Raw genomic sequence first — 19,666 nt, 5'->3', positions numbered from 1 at the left:
AGCCAACTTTGCTGAGATTTTTTTTTTTTGTCGGGCCACTTGTTTTGCCATGAGAATCTTTAACTTCCACTCCTGAATGATCTTAAGAAGCTGTTGCTCTTTCAGGGCTGCACAGAAACCCTTCTTTTGAAAGAGCATAATTTTAGATATAGTGGTTTGTAACTATTGAACAGGGAGGTTGGGCTGTTGGTTTTGTGATGGAGTGTTCTGTCTGGCTCTGGGTCCTTCATTTATGGCTCTCTACGGTTGTTTATTAGATGATGGTTACCATGCACTAGGGCTGCTGTCCCGGTCCTAACTCAGCTGTTTACCCTAATTCCCTATGGCCAGCGAGGTAGGGAAATGGAGTTCTCTTTGGGTATGTAGAGTTTTTATATTTTGGAGACAAAAGTGTCCAATGAAGTAGTAGAGGAACCTTAACTTGTACCAACATGTGGTGGTGTGGCTGTAAAAACATTTTGGGGTATTGATGGCAGCCTTTAATCCTCACCTGGAGGACCAAGTAGTGATTGGAACAAGGTACTGCCGGTTGTCTGAGAGATATACTTTGATGACTAGGGGTACTTGGCCTATGCAGGGTTCCTGGCCACAAAGCTTTAAGCTAGAATTAGTTTATTAGGAATTTGTTCCCATACACATCCAGTAGGATGGTGGAATTGATGGGCTTAGCAGTGGAGGCTGATATGCAATAAGGAGGACCTGTTGCTAGGCATAACCAGCAGGAGGTGAATTCCTGGCCTTGTCTGATTTGGTGAGATGGAACCTTTGTGAGTTAGGAGTCCTGTTTTGTTTCAAGTTCAGGGCGTGGGTAATCTTGGGTTGAGGATCATTATTCAGGAGATCAAGGGTGGGGAAGATACAGGGAGCACTGCAGTTGGGGCTTCTCCACGATGAGGAGCAGGGGGCAGCTATCCGTGGTTTGCATAGGGCATTGTCCGGATGTTAAGTGTTGGGAGGAGTACAGAAGTTGTGCTGTGCATCAGAGCCCCATATTCATCTGTGTCTCTGTTATGAATTTTGCCATCTTCCGGCAGTCGGACTAGGTTGCAGTACTGAATATCGGGTTGTAGTACAGGGGCTGGACAAAGGACATGGTTGCCATACCAAAAGGTTTGTGGCCCATTTCCTCCATTATTAGTGATTTAGGACAGCTTTTACCAATACAAGTGAAGGTCAAGATCTTTGCAGGATTTTTTGCGTACTGTCCTGAATCAGGGACGATGACTGATGGACACCTTTCTGGCCTCTTTTTATTTTTTGTCCGTCCTGGGAGTCTAATAGGACTTCTGTGGGACTGATGAAACCGGGGGCTGTGTCACTTATCGCTTATATGTTTTTTTTAATGAAAAAATCAAGTATCATTATTTAAAAACCAATAAATGCACACACACAAGAATGGTGGGAACTTCTTCAACCCTATGAGGCATCACCGCATGACCTACAAATAATATAATACTGTGTTGCCGGTGACCATCGCCTTTGACTAGGAGCAAGGTAAGGATGTCCATGATTACTAATTCTATTCAATTTTGGACTGAGGATTCTGGCCCATGATATCAGGCAAGTACAAGAAGTAAAAGCAGCCACTGAAAAGGCAGAAGTGAAACTGTTTATATTCACAGGCGACATGATCTTGTAATGCACAAAATCCTAAGACATCTACAACAAACTATAAGAACCAATAAGCAAGTTTAGCAAGGACACAGAGTAAAAGATCAATATACAATTTATTGGAGTCTGAATCGATGAAAAAAATCTTAATTAAAAAAGGAAGATGAGTAACAATAGAAGGGAAAAGATGAACAGAGTCACAGATGGAAAAACAATGGCAACAATACTTACGAAAGAGAGCTCTCTGGTCCACAGTGAATAATGTTACAGGTAAGACGGCAGTTTCATTTTTGTTTACATATATATAATATATATATATATATTTTTTAATGAAAAACCTTGGAAAGTTGTTCAGACCCTCTTTCTTCCAATTAGTAATAGAAAAGCCAGATAGGCATTCCTGTACCTCATTTTTAATTAAGATCACTATAAAAACACAATAGGCTCCAATGTGGTCAAGTTAAATGTCAAGGGAAATAATATAATGTTTGTTTATGAGTACTTATATGTCCTACTATGTAAACGAGAAAACATTTTATTTCTTCAGTAAATTTTCCTATTTCAGAGTACAATCCTCTGCTATTTCCCTGGGGTCTGCCAATGAGTCTAGCTCATTTCATAATCAATGTGTTAGAACCGAACTCTCGATTCCCTCCTGGGCAGGGGTCGCCGCGAAGGATCACCGACACGAGGTTCACAGCAGAGAGTTATTTATTACTAGCGCGCTAGGGTCCCAAGCTCTAAGTTGGCCCTGGGACCCTGACTGCTTGTTACAGGCTGTTTATATAGGCAAACACAAGTTCAAACACAGCTTATGGCGCGAAATTCAAACAAAGCTTAAGGCGCAAAATAATTGGGTCTAGCTATGGCCTGAGCAAGGTGTCTTGTTCTAATTGGTTAGAGCAGGACCTTATGAGGTTCTTTCCTGGAGTTGTTGATTCTGGGAACTTCGAGGCAGGGTGGGACCCCCGGAATTGGCAGGGTGGGACCCCATGAGGTTGTTTCCCAGAATTGGCAGGGTGGGACCCTATCAGGGTGGGACCCTATCGAGGCAGGGTGGGACCCTATCTAGGGCCACCTGGTGCTAATTTTTTAAGTTTTATGAGGCCTAGTTTCACTTGGAGTTATTAATTCTGTTAGGATAAGTGCTAATGATATCACAATTAATTGATTAGCAAATGTTTCATAAATATATTGGAAAAATTTACTATTGTAGTTTTAAACAGGCACGTACATGTAACTATAAAATAGTGAGTAGTTCTGGTAACTGTTTATTTAATGCACATTTATTGTTTGCTGTGTGCCTGACCCAGTACCAGAGCTGGAGGAGTATCTGTCTTACTGCTTTTTGGTCGGTGTTTTTGTATCTAGCTCTTCCTGTCCTATTTGATTGATAGTGTTACAACTGAGATATAGTTTATTCATTTCTTTGGGAAGCTTAATAAGAGGAATTTAGAGACGAAGTATGCACACACAGAGTTAGCACCGAGGGGATGTACATATGACTTTGGTTGGTGTTGAGTGTCTAGCTGATGTCAGAGAACTGAAGTCCACGTTATTTCTGGAGGACACAGTTATTTCTGGCAGGACTTCATAGTTGTGAAGATCTTACTGTGCTCCTTAGAAACCTGGGGTAGGCGCAGAGAACGCACAGAGTTCTCTGTTTCTAGAGCATTCAGTTTATAACGTTTATGTAGCGGACCTCTTGTGGCATGACTTTTCCTTACTTCAGCTAAAGACAGGGCCTTGTCACACAGCCATGAAAGATTAGGCTCACAGACAATTTGAAGGGTGAGTAAGGCACAGTTTTATTGGGTAAAAAGGGAAAAAATGGGAAACAGGGATCCTCCACAAAGCCAGAATCCCTGCTGGTGTGCTTTGAATTGAATCCCAGGTTCCACCCAGGAAGAGGAGGGGCCAGGCTCCTCCCCACTGCAAACAACACTAACATCCCAGCAGGAACATACCACAGTGCATACTCCTCCCAGGGCGCAGACTGGTGGGAGTTTCTCTGGGGACCCTTCCCCGCTGGCTGCCTCAATATGGCCAGTGGTCAAGAGAGGCTGGAAGAAGCTTAGTTCAACAACTGGTAGAGTGGACTCGCCCGCCAGTGATGGGAGGCTGTGTGTGAGATGATGACGTAGGGCCTTGCGGGCTATTCTATGAAGTAGTTAAAAGTGACAAAACATTTTAATGATTTTGTTTCAAATTTAAGCGTTCTTAAAATCTAATCAGTGGAGTAGTTAAGGAAAACATGACTATTCACTTTGTTTGACTTTAAACAAATGGCTATTACATTAAAGACAGAAAACATGACAATTGTTGGTGCATTAAATGTTCTTTGTTTTAATGGAATTGCCCTAATGGCAGTCAGATTTATTCTTGAACATCTTAAGCCTCCATATAAGTTGCCAGTATTTTCCTAAAATTGGGTCCCTGATTTCTGAAATGGGAGTGAGGAAAGATGTGAAAATTGATGGCCTCAAGCTTTTTAAAATCCAAATTGAAACTTGTACTACAAAGAGAGAAGTTTAACCTGAGAGTTTATGCCTGTATCAGCATGACACAGAGTAGCAATTGAAGTTTTCTTACACCCTACAGATCTAATAAACACGTTGGTTCATTTAAAAGTGATTCAATTTTCTTGGATTTTAGATTTCAGAAAAAAAGGAACATAGTCTAATAAATTATGTCCTATATGTCTAATAAATGTAGAAATTACATATAGAGGTTTATTTTAGATGCTGCTAATGTTTGGGCATAGATAATTTGGCATTTTGTGAATTTTTAGATTAATAGCATATTGAACATTTTAGAAGATTCGTTTTTTTAAATGGTGATATTTAATATGTTGAATGGATATAGTTCATATACATAATAGTAATTGCATGTGTAATTTATATATAGTATTAGATATATATTATATATATTATTTTTGGCATTTAGGACATAAAAGAAAACTAAGATCTGTTTTAAAATACAAGTAAATACATTCATGTCATTCATGTTTTTTAAAATTACTGTACTTTTGCTTTTAAATCTCTGTCAACATAATTTGGTTAGTGACCCATACTAATTGAAAAGGTTAACAAAAGGAACCACCTAGATCTTTTGTGCATTTTAATCATTTATATTATTTGCTAAACCCAGGTATAATTCTTATTAATGTAATCTTAGTGTATAATGGAGTCTTATTAAAAGAATACTATTTATGCTCATTTGCAGAACTAAAAAGAAATGTTTTTTTGGGTGAATTGTATTCTTTATTACATGTTCAGTTGCCAAGTTAGCTTAATATGATCTTCATTTGGCATAAAAAGGTGAAAATTTATTTTAGTAAATACTTGTTGTGTACTTACTCTGTGGGTGATTCTGTATTAGGCTTTGGGGTGCAAAGAAGAATAAAACTTGATCCCTACCTTCAGAAAGCTGGCAGTCAAAGAAGGGAAAAACAAATCAATATAGACAAATGTAGTAAGTGCTACATATAAGCAAATGTATTAAGTGTAGTTAGTAAGTGCTATGGTAGATGTAGGTGTAGGCTACTGTGGGAGTTCAGAGGGAGTTATCACTCTTCATTGATACACGAGTTGGCGATATCCACAGTAGTGCTGAGTAGCACACTATTTCCACACTTTGTGTAACAATAGTAAGCATTTATTTTCCACTCATGCATCTGCGGATCTGCTAGAATGACTCTGCTTTTTTAGAGGTTTTGATATGCTTAGGAAGAGTGATGGAGTAGCAAGCAAGATTTTTTGGTGTGGAATGAGGCTGCTGGTGAGTGATGAGGAGAATTTTGGAAAGCATTATCAAACTTTATTGTGTGAAAGGTATAAAGATTGCTATGGCAGAATTGTTTTGTTTGAAACTCCGTGATGCTAAATACTCCAGACGGAATGGGGCGTCTCCATCTACGATGTTTCATGACGTGACTACTTTACTTTGATGCTACTCCAGACCCCTTGATCTCTTTTTGAACGTTTCATCTCTTTTGAACTTTGAGCTTCCACCGTGCTCACCTTGTAAACCTGTAATGTCTGATTTTTTTCTCTGCTTTTGCATAGCTTCTGGGAACAGTGAGGGAAATCACATAGAGATGTGAACTGCTGCCTCTACAGAATCGTGGCCATCAACATTTCACAGAAATCATTTGCACACCCAGAGCCTGCTCTTTCTAACTTTCTCCATGGTAGCTATTTCAGTTTCACTGCTCTCCTCAGAATCCCTTATTTTACTGCCTCCTCATTTTTCATTCACATAATAGTTGCCTTGACTTTTCAGAGAAAAGAGAAGCCACCAGAAAGGAGAATTTTTGACTTTCCAATCATTTTCTGAAAACTGTCTGCGTGTCTCTATTTATCCTTTCCTTGTGCTTTCAAAAGTTGGTAGAAGAAATTACTGTCACAGATCCATACTTTGAATCCCATTTTCTTTTGTGTCCTTAATATTGTACATCTGTTTACCTCTTCTTCTCCCCTCAGCCTCTCCATCTGCTGCTTTATTTCCCTCTGCATATAAAGTTGCTCATCATTCTTCTTCTCTAAATATATTAGAATGAAAGACAATACCTCTTTCATTTCTCTGTCAGATTTCTAGAATGATACCATAGACTATTGGTTACAAAACCTGTGTGTGAATAGCAAACATTTAGGGAGCTTATAAAAGTAAAGATCCACTCCTGGATCTGATTGACGGATCTATAGTAGAGTCTTTATTGTTTTCGAACTTTTAAAGATAACCAGGTTGGGGAACTACTGTAATAAATGAATATGTATTAATATGGGTGACACTGACTGTGTAGTGTGTGACAAAAGGTTACAAAATTGTAAGTTAAAAGAAGTATGTATATACTTTTATATATATTTTATACTATATAGACACATGCATATGTATATAAATACCTATGTAATAAAAAATGAGAAGATTTTATACTAAGGCATTAATAATGTAGAGGTGGATGTGGTTTGAGTATGTTTTTGTGTCTTTAAATTTTATTTTATTTTATTTTATTTTTGAGTCAGAGTTTCGCTCTTGTTGCCCAGGCTGGAGTGCAATGGTGTGATCTTGGCTCACCACAACCTCCACCTCCCAGGTTCAAGCTACCTCAGCCTCCAGAGTAGCTGGGATTACAGGCATATGCCACCTCACACGGGTAATTTTGTATTTTTAGTAGAGATGGGGTTTCTCCGTGTTGGCCAGGCTGGTCTCAAACTTCTGACTTCGGGTGATCTGCCCACCTCAGCCTCCCAAACTGCTGGGATTACAGGCGTGAGCCACCGCTCCCGGCCAGTGTCTTTAAAATTTATCTATATATTTTTTTGTATGCAGAATATATCCTTGTTTTGCAATAAGAAACAAAAATAATGGTAGAGGTTAGTACCCCACGTACCTGCATTCGCTATTTTATCTTACTTCCCTCCCTCCTCCATTTAGGTATCTTTTCTTCCTTTATCTTCCTGCAGTAGTAGATGTTGTAGTAGATGCTGTCGATGACTACTTCTAGTTTCTTACAATTCCCTTCTCTCTTACTTTATATTCTCTGTCCCATTTAAAGAACCACGCAAGCGAAACATTATTTTTCTCTGCCACCCCTAATAACCAAACAGTCGTCTTACCAAATTTAACTGTGAAGTAGCTTTCAAATGCACTCCTTCATTTTCATCCCCATCTTTATCGTTGTGGTTTGAGAGATCCAACTGAGGTGGGTATCACTGAAACCCAAGGAGGAGGAAGCAGGAGTTTCGAATGCCAGTGGAAATGCACGCCACTTGAAGTCCGCAGAGAACTATTGGGACTGGAAACTTACAAGTCTACGGTGACCTTTGCCAGAGTGTCTCAGAAACATTTTATCAGCTGAAGAGATATGAGGAAGTAGAGATGGCAGTCAGGAAATCGGTCTGTCAGTGGTAGGATAGCCAGAGAATGACTTGAATCAAAAAGAGAGGTTTTCTTCACTGTTGTTAATGTTCTTTAAGCCAATGCATCAATGCATCATATTTGAATGCTGAGAATAAAGAAGTTGAGAGCATATTTGAAAACAACAGAACATTAGAAAAAAATTGTACAAAAGAGAAAAGAATGGAATCGGCTGGGCGCGAAGGCTCACGCTTGTAATCCCAGCACTTTGGGAAGCCGAGACAGGCGGATCACCTGAGGTCAGGAGTTCAAGACCAGCCTGGCCAACATGGTGAAACCCTGTCTCTACTAAAAATACAAAAATTTGCTGGGCATGGTGGCGGGCTCCTGTAATCCTGGCTACTTGGGAGACTGGGGCAGGAGAATTGCTTGAACCTGGGAGGCGGAGGTTGCAGTGAGTTGAGATCCTGCCATTGCACTCCAGCCTGGGGGATGAGAGTGAAACCCTGTCTCAAAAAAAAAAAAAAAAAAAAAAGAAGAAGAATGGAATCAAATGATTAGCCTTGAACAAGAGAAAAACAAACAAACTAAAACAAAACAACAACGAGAAAAACATGTCTTTCTCACAGACTGAAGGAAAGGAGGTAAAGGAGCCTGCACTTACCAGTTCATAGGTTTGAGAGTGGAAAACTGAGGAAATTCTTGTCTCCTGGCTCCAGTTTTCTCTGTGAAATGGAAAACCTGCTGCTGCACGGAAGTAGAGTATGCAAGTCTACCTCTCTGTGGAGATACTGGAAGCTACTTGGTAAAATGAATTATTTTTGTTATTTTCTTCCTCTGTCTGTCTATCTTGCTGTCATTCTCTTTTATGATATTTTTGTTGTTATCCTCCACAAGGCTATAACACCAAGATTAATGCTAGGCATGTTGTAAACGTTAACAAAACACTTTGTTGTCATTTAAGGTGGAATATCCAGAGAGTGGCCTGAATCATGCTCTTGTCACTTACTTGGCTGGGGATGGTGACTTATCCCAGCAGTGTGGTTGAGGGGATCCTGTGTTTTGACAGACTGATGTAGCTTTCTTTCTGGCGTAGCTGCTATATTGACATGCCTGATGTTTTCAGGGCTTGCAAAAATGTACTAGTGAGCTTTTCTATGAAAAAAAAATTCCATAGAAAAATTTGGATTGCTAAAGCATACGATTCCTGGATGGCTTTAATTGAGAGGGCAAACATAAAATCTAGTTAAATTTCTGCTATGGACTGAACGTTTGTGTCTCCTCAAAATTCCTGTGTTGAAGCCCTAATCTCCAATGTGATGAAATATGCAGGTGGGGGCTTTGGAAAGTAATTAGATCTTGATAGGAGAGCCCTCATGAATGGGATTAGTGCCCTTATAAGAGACTCCAGAGAGAGGCTTCCTGTCTCCACCATGTGAGACAACGTGCAGACAGTACTCTGCAAGTTGGGAAGACAGCTATCAAGAATTGGACTGTCCTGCCACCCTGATCTTAGACTTCCAAAGCCTTCAGAACTGTGAAAAATAAATGTTTTTTGTTTAAGTGACCCAGTCTGTGGTATTTGTTATAGCAGCTTGAGTTGTCTAGGACAGGTATTATCCACATTTCTACCCAGTAGATAGATGCTGGGCTGGATCTAGATTGTTGTATACGTGTCGTAGAGGGTAAGAGCACATACAGACAGAAGCAGGAGTCAGACTAACATGATTCACATACTGCCTGTCATGTAGTAGCTCTGCGATTTGGTCTTTGTTACTCTCCCTCTTGGAGCATATTTTCTCATCCATCAGATGAAAATTGTAATACTTTATGGGACATTTGAGGTAATTGAATTAGATGTTGAATGTCAAGCACTAAAGACAATCCATAACTACTGCTACTGGAATCAGTGTCACCACGTCTTCCTATTTTTTGTTGTTGTAATGATTTTGTTATTTCTATCACAATAAGACTCTTCATTTCCATATCATTAGTTTTGAGATGGCCTCTGCTCAAATTTTTTTTTTAAAGGTAGTATATTATTTGATATAAAGTTGTTCACAGCTCTCCTTCCTCAAATATATATGAAATGTAGATGTAAAATGAAAGAAAATTCCTCCCTCAATTCTTTGTCAGGTTTCTTAAATAATAACATAGGCCATTGGTTACCAAACCTGTGTCCGGATAGCAAAACATTTGGGTGCTATGTAAAAGTTATAGATTTGTGTTCCTTACAGGCTCATTCAGAGTAAAAGATAAGTTCTTGCATCATCATCGTTAGCTTAAGTTGGTAATCACCTCTAAAGCTACCACTAACTAATCTGGGTTTGAGAAGAGGATACCTATTTTCGTTTGAGTAAAGAGACTGTTGTTGTTTGTAGTTTCAAATGTGATTAAGTTGTTCTACCTTGGCAAAGCGTTGAAATTTTTAATCATTTTTCTTCATAGAGTCTTCAGCTATCCATCCTGAGTCTTTAATTCTACTTATTGACCAAGCTAACCATTCAGCATTAAATTTTTATATGTCTCACTATGTGGTCTTTTCCTTTACAGTATCTCCAACAGAACCTGATTTTATTCTAGGGCAAAAGCTCAGTGGAAGTGAATGAATAAAGGCTACCTGACTTTTTAAAAAAGTTTTCTTTTTTAACAGCCTTATTGAGATATAATTCATGTAGCATATAGCTCACCATTTAAAAGTGTACAATTTGATGGCTTTTAGTATATGTAATAAAAGAGTTGTGCAACCATTATTACAGTTCATTTTAGAACATTTTCAACACCCCAAAAGAAATGCCATACCCTTTAGCCATCATCTTACCATTTCCCCAGTACTAGGCAACCACTGATCTACTTTCTGTGTCTGTAAATCTGCTGGTGTTCAATATTTCATATAAACGGTCTCATATAATGTATGTTTTTTTGTGGTGTGATTCTTTCACTTAGCATGTGTACAAGGTTCCATGTTGTAGTGTGTATTAGTACCTCATTTCTATTAATGACCAAATAATATTTCGTTCTATGAATATTCAACATTTTGTTTATTCATTTACTGATGATCATTTGGATTGTTTTCACCTTTTGACTATTATGAGTAATTCTACTGTGAACATTTGTATTGAAGTTTTTGTGTTGACGTGTGTTTTCATTTTAGTTGGGTATCTCGGCTGGGGTGGAATTGCTGTGTCTAATGATAACTCTGCCTTAGCTTTTGAGGAACTGCAGCGTTTTCAAAGGGGCTGCACCGTATTATCTTCCCACCAGTAGCACCTGAGGTTTGAAATTTTCCCGTGTCTTTGCTAGCACTTACTATCCATTAGCCATCCTAGTGTGCATGAAGTGGTATCTCATTGTGGTTTTGATTTGTATTTGTATTTTCCTAATGACTAATAACGTTGGATACCCTTTTTTATTACTATGTTTATTTTTATTTATTTATTTATTTATTTTTTTTGAGAAAGAGCCTTACTCTCCCACCCAGGCTGGAGTGCAGTGGTGTCATCATGGCTTGCTGCTGCCTTGACCTTCTGGGCTCAATCGACCCTCCTGCCACAGCCTCCTGAGTAGCTAGGACTACAGGCATGTGCCACCGTGCCCAGCTGTTTTATTTTTTGTAGGGATGGGGTCTTGCTATGTTGCCCAGGGTGGTCTTGAATTCCTGGCCTCAAGCAATCTTCCTGCCTTGGCCTACAAAAATGTTGGGATTATAGATGTGAGCCACCACACCCAGCCCTTGAATATCCTTTTGTAGGCTTATTGTCCATTTGTACATCTTGTTGGTAGAAATGTCTATTCAGATCCTTTGCTCATTTTAAAAATTGGATTGTCTTTTTTAATTGTTAAATATTCTTTATATACTCTAGATTCATGTCCCCTATCAAATATATGATTTGAAAATATTTTCTCCCAATCTGTGGACTGCCTTTTCACTTTCTTGATAGTGTCCTTTGACATACAAAAATTTTAATTTTGAAGATGTCAGATTAGCAGTTTTTTCATTTGTTTCTTGTACTTTTTGTGTGATATTAAAGAACAGAAATTACAAAGATTGACGTATGTTTTCTAGTTTTAGTTCTGACACGAGTCATTTTGAGTTAGTTTTGTATATGCTTCAAAACAGGAATCCAAATTTATTCTTTTTTTAATGTGGAGATCCAGTTGTCCCAGAACTATTGGTTTTTTATTTATTTATTTATTATTTATTTATTTATTTATTTATTTATTTATTTATTTATTTTTTTGAGACGGAGTCTCGCTCTGTCGCCCAGGCTGGAGTGCAGTGGCCGAATCTCAGCTCACTGCAAGCTCCGCCTCCCAGGTTCACGCCATTCTCCTGCCTCAGCCTCCCGAGTAGCTGGGACCACAGGCGCCCGCCACATCGCCCGGCTAGTTTTTTGTATTTTTTTTTTTAGTAGAGACGGGGTTTCACCATGTTAGCCAGGATGGTCTCGATTTCCTGACCTCGTGATCCGCCCGTCTCGGCCTCCCAAAGTGCTGGGATTACAGGCTTGAGCCACCGCGCCCGGCCAAAACTACTGGTTTTAAAGACTATTCTTTCTCTCATTCAATGGTCTTAGTCATCCTTGTTGAAAACCAGTTGGCCAGAGACACATGAGTTTTTATCTGTTACATTGCTAGCTATATTAGAAACCATTATTTTAACATTATTGGTGTATTTTCATACGCGGCTATAGGGTTAGGAAGGAGATCTATGTAGGTCCCTTCTTGATTACTGTAAACCATTGCCATGCTCCCACACCATGGACTGGGTCAGGTGGGGCATCTTAAGATAGAAGATTGTGTTTTAGGGTATAGAGGAGAGTTCCTAAACTCAAATACATGCTGAAACCAAGGAAGTGATGAATCAGTTAAGTTGCAGTTGATAGTGATATGGCATCGAACAGGGAACTAGAGTGTGCTCCCTGTCTAAAAAGAGTCCCCCTACTGGGTCCCAAATGTTTGGGAAAATGGAGAGATAGCTAGCTACTGAAAACATACTTGAGAGCCATTCTTGGCCCACAGGATGACTGTTGCTACCTCTGGTTATAGACCATATGGCATTCACAAGTCTCTTAAATTTCTTCTCCTTCCTACTTTATCCTTTCTATGTTCTTTCTAAGCAAATAATGTCTCACTTTACAGCTGTAGCCATTAGTTTTCTTCTGGTTTACTGAGAAATTACAAAATGAAAGGATAGTCATGTTCAGACCCAAACCAAACCCAAGTATCTTAGTGGGTTTGGGCTGTTATAACACAATACCATAGACTGGGTGGCATATAAACAAAAGACATTTATTTCTTGCAGTTCTGGAGGCTGGAAGCCTGCGATCAGGGTGCCATCATGGTTGGATTCTGGTGTGGGCCCTCTCCGGTGCTGCAAACTGTTGTCTTCTCACAGTGTGTTCTCACATGACCAAGCCTCTGGGTTTCCTGTAATATAGGTACTAATCCCATTCATGAGGGCTTTCCCACATGATTTAATTCCCTCTCAAAGTCCCTATCTCCAAATATTACCACATTTGGGGTTAAGATTTTAACATGAATCTGGGGGGCATACAAATTTTCAGTCCGTAATACTAGGTAAAAAGCGATCAATAATGCAAGGCACAGCAAAGATAAATGTCATTATCCTTAGATCCTAAATAATGTTTATTTTTGGTCAATTATAGATGGCATGAATTGTGTGAAATTGGATATATATTTTTTTTTTTTTTGAGACGGAGTCTTGCTCTGTGGCCCAGGCTGGAGTGAGCGGCGCCATCTTGGCTCACTGCAAGCTCCGCCCCCCGGGTTCCCGGCATTCTCCTGCCTCAGCCTCCCGAGGAGGTGGGACCACAGGTGCCGCCCCTGCTCGTGGCTAATTTTGTTTTTGTGTTTTTAGTAGAGTCGGGGTTTCACCGTGTTAGACAAGATGATCTTGATCTCCTGACCTGGTGATCTGCCCGCCTCGGCCTCCCAGAGTGCTGGGATTACAGGCGTGAGCCACCGCGCCCGGCCGAAATTGGATAACATTTCAAACTCACTTGTCATGGTAGTATTTAATATACTGTTAGCTTGCAGCGGGTCAAGTAAACTGAAAATAAATGGAGAATTTGAATAAAATGAAATTACATACTTTCAAGGATCTGTGAAACATCTACAAAGATAGATTATACACTGGAGCACTTTTTAGAACTGAGTTCCATGTGGTGGGCTCTGGAGGGAGGGTAAGAAATGAGGAGAAAGCCGGCCAGATAGAGGCATTTCAACCAGCTCAGCTCTGCCTTTATATGCTTTGCGTAGTTTTTATGTTGGAGTTCTCCATAAAATCTGTTTTGAGATAATTGAATGGTTTCTACTCCTGCAAGTAAATAGTTTGGTAAATAAGTAAATGGTTTGATTGCCCCTGTGTTGAACTACAAAGTAAGCCTCCTGACGAACTTCATTTCATTAAAACTAGAAATTAATGAAAAAATCTTAAGGAAAATATAATACGCACCATACAGTTTTTCACAAATAATAATAGTATTGGAGAGAATAATCAGAGTTACAATTATAGTCTGTTTTGAAAAGAAATGAAAACTGTATCGAAAGCTACTGGTTACAGTTAGAACAATAATGAGAGGTTCTGCATCTGATCCACAGAACACAGAAAATTATTTGAGTGCCTATTTTCCAAATTGCAATGGCTATATGTAACTAATACGATTCTAGATGCACTGAAGGGGAGTTAATTTATTGCATACAATGGATTCTTAAAACATTGGGGCTTAATTCTCTTAGTGAACCCTGATTGATCAAGGCAGGTATGTCCTGTTATTAAGATGATAATTTTCAGAGTTGATGAGGTTATGGGTAGTTGAACATCCTCATATCTGGCTGATTGGTGTATTAATGGAAACTACCTATCCAGAAAGTAGTTTGTTAATCTGTATTCAGAACCATAAGTATATTAAACCTTGTGCCCTGTGCTTTATAATATCACTTTTTATAATTGATAGCAAGAAAAGAGATTTGGACACGTATTTGTGGACAGAGACCTCATAACATTCATTTTTAAATTTTTATTACAGAAATATTGTACTCTGTGGAATAATAGAGATAAGGTTCTATATTCTTTTCACCCAGCTTTGACATTTATCAATAGTTAGCTAGTGTTGTTTCATCGCTTCCCTTGCCTCATGTACATTAGTTGTTTTGTTTTCCATAATTTAAACCAAACTGGAGGCAGTGTACAATTTTGTCATTAATACTTTTTTATGCAATTCTTTTTTTTTTTTTTTTTTTTCCTTTTTGTGGAGAACGGGGTCTCGCCATATTACCCAGGCAGGTCTCGAACTCCTGGGCTCAAGCTATCCTCCCGCCTCTGCCTCCCTGAGAGCTGGGATTACAGGCGTGAGCCACTGCGCCTGGCCTATGCAATTCTTACTATCAGTAGATGTTTTTGGTAACATAGTAACTCTTATCCTTAATAAAATTATCAATACTTTCTTCAGTCTGGAGTCAGATTTGCCTGATATGCTACTACTGATAATGCAATTATGTTCATTTATTTCAGTTTATTTATATTTTAAGGGCTTTTCTTATTTTTTCTTTTTTAACTTATTACATTTTCCCATTTTATGAATTATTTACATGGTTTTGTAGTCAAAATATAATGAGTACAATCCTGGAAGACTACTAATCTGTGCATATTCTTCTCATATTCAGAGTAATTTCTATTCATTCTTTGCTGTATTTTATGCTTTTGGAAATTATAAACAAGAATATTTATCACTCTCTTACATAAGAAGAATCATAGTATAAATACTGTTTATTGATGAAACATTATTAATTTCATTTAAAATTACAAGCAATGATGTATATCCATTTATCATCCCCTTTGTTACATAGAAAGTACCATAATGTAAATACTATTTTAGAAATAAAGAAACATGCTTTTATTTAAAACCCACACTTTTTTGATAATAAAATTCTTTTCTCCCATAAATACCTTAAATAACAATTTAGTAAGTGAAGCTCTAGCTCTTAGTCATATGCTACATGACATTTTGGTGAATGAAGGACTGCACATGCAGAGGTGGTCCCATGGGATTATAATATTTTGACTGTACCTTTTTAATGTTTAGATACTCAGATATTCACCATTGTGTTATAGCTGCTTACAGTATTCATTACAATAACATGTCATACAAGTTTGTAGTGTAGGAGCAATAAGCTATACCATATAGCCTAGGTATGTAGTAGGCTATGCCATATAGGGTGGCATAAATATAATCTATAATGTGTATACCATAATGATGTTACCTAATGAAACATTTCTCAGAATATATCCCCATTGTTAAGTAATGAACAAATGACTGTATTTGATTTATTTTCTAATTTCCAGAAAGCTGGATATTACATGACTGAGCACTGTTTCTTTAAATAATGAGATATTAGTATTCCATTGGTTCTGAATTTAGTGGCACTCTGATATACTTTAGAGATTGTTCTTGAAAACCACACCTAAGCTAAACTAATAAGTGTTAAGAGTAGTTTCCCCAAGGTAATAGTGATAGGGAGGGGAAGTGTCTTATTACAGTCCTTCCCAGGGTACTAGCTGCCAGCAGAAGTTGAAGAAGGATGACTCCTTTGCACCCAACTGAGAGGAGGAAGAATTATCTGGAGGGGAAGAGAGAAAATCAAACAGCACAGGGCTATATGTCAGAAAGGACTACTGTCTGTCACCCACCAGACACTGTGTGGTTCCCTCATAATGCTGGGTAAGAACAATGCCATAGGAAATTCCAGCTCTGTACTTTATGACAAGATTTTCCTTGATACAAGCAAAGTCCCCAAACTTCAGTCTTTATAAGCCTTTGCATTATAATTTCTTATACATTCTGCCTGATACAAAGTAATTAAATGACATCATATGGCGAGGAAGGATGTTTCCCTGCTCCAAAGTGGTGATATTCCAAATATTTAACAACTGTTTTGTCCTGAGGATATCCTTTCAGATGGGATGGGATTGATATCTGCCATATGGGCTAGTACTGACTTTATATTAGCCTTTGTATATTAGCCTTGCCTGTTGCATTTGCCAGGCATCTTACCTCACTGCTTGTCTGGGTGTGGCAGGGATTGGCCCAAGTGCAAACCAAACTCTTTAGCACATTGGAATCTTCCTGAAAAATGGAAGACCCTACATACTAAGTTGGAACCATTTCAGTCATGTATAAGGAAAATTTATATTAAACTTAAAAACGCTGCAGAAATGAAGTGGCTAAGTGCTGATGAAGAGTGGTACTCCACTGTGAATCAAAGAGTTTGGGAATATTTGAAGGAAGCTGACATTTGAGAATTTTATGTGAGGATTAGTACATTTGAAAAGGAAAGGTTGTTGGGTATGAGATAAACACAGAGTTTGTGTGCCTGATACAGTGACCTTAGTTAATGTTTGATCACCTTTGCCGAATGTGTGTTTGCAGTTCATATTAAACTGTGCATCACACTGTTTCTTTTCCGTATCTCGATTTAAATTTTGTCAGCTTGTTTTGAGTCTGTGGACAAATAGAATCTTATGCCTCATCACATATGATGAATTTAAGCCTGTTAATAATAAAATACCTATTAAAATGTTTGGTTTAGAGATATATCAGATTTTCCACCATGGCACATATACTTAGGTAACAAACTTGCATGTTTTGCACATATATCCCAGTACTTAAGTAAAATATAAAAAAAGAAAGAAAAATACAGAAGGCCAAAAAAATTAATTATTGTTAATTAGCTATATAAGACCTTCTTTAGTAAGAGAGGTTCAAATACTATGTTTGTATGTATTTTTATTTTAAAAGAGTAATTAGTACATATTAATTGCCAAGTGATTCCTAGAAATATTTTACTTTAATTTATAATTAAAATCTACCTTTATTCCAGACTTAAGACTGGAAATTAAAATATGTTGAACTCCAAGAATGCTACTTAGTCACTATCTCAACAAAAACATTAATATGCCACTCCAAAAGTTTCTATCAAGAGAAACTAGACAGGCATAAGAGTATCAGAATCCTTTCTACATTCTTGGAGTTCCTAAATGTTGCTCCAAGACTATACAGCTGATCTGTGAACGCTGTGGGGGCTAGGCGTGCCTACTCCTCACATACTCAAAATCTAAGTATAAATTTTGACTCCCCAAAAACTTAGCTACTCATATCCTGCTGTTGACGAGAAGCCTTACCAATAATTAGGATGTATTTTGTATATTATGTATATTATATACTGTGTTTTTACAACTAAGTAAGCTAGAGGAAAGAAAATGTTACTAAGAAAAATCATGACAAAATATATTTACTATTCATTAATGAAAGTGGATCATTATAAAGGTCTTTATATTTGTTTACATTTATCTCAATTGTAAATAGCGCCTGTATGGTCTTTATTTGTGTACCTAAGTTTTAATAAATTTTAACATTTTATCGTTAAAACAGAACTGTATCAGGTTTTCTGTACTCAATAAACATCAAATGTTTTAGCAGATGTTGTAATAAAATAATTTATGAATGTAGGAAACATGTTCTTAAAATTTCACCGAAACTGAAAAAATAAGCACACCTTGTTTTGGGGGTACCTAACTTTGAGCCTAGTAATATCTAGATTATGGTAGATAATGGAGAGTAGACAGGAATATGAGTTAATATTGTTAACATTTAAAAGGTTTAATATCACTTTTCTGTGGGAAAAATAAACCTTTAATTTTTTATTCATTTTATTATCAGTTGCTTATACTTTTTAACCAAGTTATGTTTTGTTGTGAATATTATAGAAAATATTATCTATAGACACTAATAATAGTATATTCAATAATGGTTTTAATGCATGTTGTCTTTTCATGTTCTCATTATCATTTCTGTTCCCTCACATTAATACATTTAAATTCCTTGATCTCTGAAATTGCGTCTTTAATCTGATTCTCCCTGGTCACCCTTCCTGGGCTTTATAACCCCAGTCAATCCTAAATCTTAAATCCTATATATCATGTGATTAACACTTACCTCAAAGGATTACTTATGACATTTTTGATTTCAGAAGTCCCTTGACCTGTTGATATATTATATTATTTGATAGCCTTATAGTTTAACTTCATCTAGAAAATTACTCACAAAAGTGTTAAGTGGATTTAACCAGGGCAATTGTTTCTAAACTGTAGTCCCTAGGCCACTGGCATCAACATCACTTGTGACCTTTTTAGAAATGCAAATTATTAGGCCTCACCAAAGATCTCTATAAAAAACTCTAGGACTGGGACCCAGCAATCTGTATTTTAACAAATCCATGTGATTCTCATGTGAGGTATAGTTTGAGAACCCACTGACCTAGATAGAGACCGTTCTAGTTCTATGTGTAGTTCTGTGCTTGGTAGAGAAGCAAATAATTGTCACACATGATGAAGTCATGTTTGTTTCTATCCTCAGGTCTGCATAGCAATGCAAACTCTTTGCATTACATAATTAATTCTCTCTCGTGTACTCAGCATAAGTCATGTAGGATTAAATGAAAAATGTTTGAGTGACCTGATTTGTTTTATAAATGTCTTTAGATAGGCTCTGATATGGCTTGGTACAATTTATTATTGTTATTAATATTATTACTTTATTTTCAATTATATTCTGTAGTAGAGTCACATGACTTATTTCACAAGACATGCATTTCCCTAAAATGTGTCTACCAGCTTATATTATTTTGCCTTCTGTGTTTTTCGAAATCAAACTTTACTTAAAATCAATTTTCAGAATTTTTATACCAACAATTTGAAGTTGAATTTTATGTATTTATTTTTAACTGTGCTTCCGTGATTGGTTCCTAATATCACACCTGGATACATCTTAATGATAGTTCCTTCTTTCTTAGCTGAGTGTTTAATGTTAAGTTTATAAGCACGGATCCAAATCCAGTGATTTTCCTGATTATTCTGTTTCTGGATATTGAGATATGTGTATTCTGTGGAGTAAAGCTGTTTTTATTGGGTATTTTGAGAAACTCATATTAGGCAGGAACTGGTTTTACTGGAAAAATTCCTTTGTGTGATGTAGTATGGTAGAAGTGGATATTTTGGTTGGTGCCCATGTTTTTAATGGAAAGAAGAAACAAACACTAATAAAAGAATGAGAGAGAAGAATTTAGGGCTTTGCAATGACTAGAGAAAGAGTCAAGGAGATGGAAAATCTGATGG

At 37.5% G+C, this 19,666-nt stretch overlaps 1 protein-coding gene across 5 annotated transcripts in view; it reads left to right on the top strand.

The window, feature by feature from the left end:
* The window catches only part of GBE1 (1,4-alpha-glucan branching enzyme 1), a 266,685-nt gene that overhangs the window by 67,096 nt on the left and 179,923 nt on the right, over positions 1 to 19,666 (top strand). Inside the window, exon 1 of one of the 5 annotated variants that reach the window (XM_021933937.2) lies at positions 8,022 to 8,275. The exons of the other annotated variants lie outside the window; for them this stretch is intronic. Within the exon in view, the coding sequence (XP_021789629.1) occupies positions 8,203 to 8,275 (73 nt within the window). The 5' untranslated portion in view covers positions 8,022 to 8,202. Of the gene's footprint in view, positions 1 to 8,021; positions 8,276 to 19,666 lie in introns of those variants that run through there. 5 annotated transcript variants of the gene reach the window in all.

This window comes from Papio anubis, chromosome 2, assembly GCF_008728515.1.
Source record: "Papio anubis isolate 15944 chromosome 2, Panubis1.0, whole genome shotgun sequence".
NCBI classification, from domain to species: domain Eukaryota; kingdom Metazoa; phylum Chordata; class Mammalia; order Primates; family Cercopithecidae; genus Papio; species Papio anubis.
This window is presented reverse-complemented; position numbering and strand designations above follow the sequence as displayed.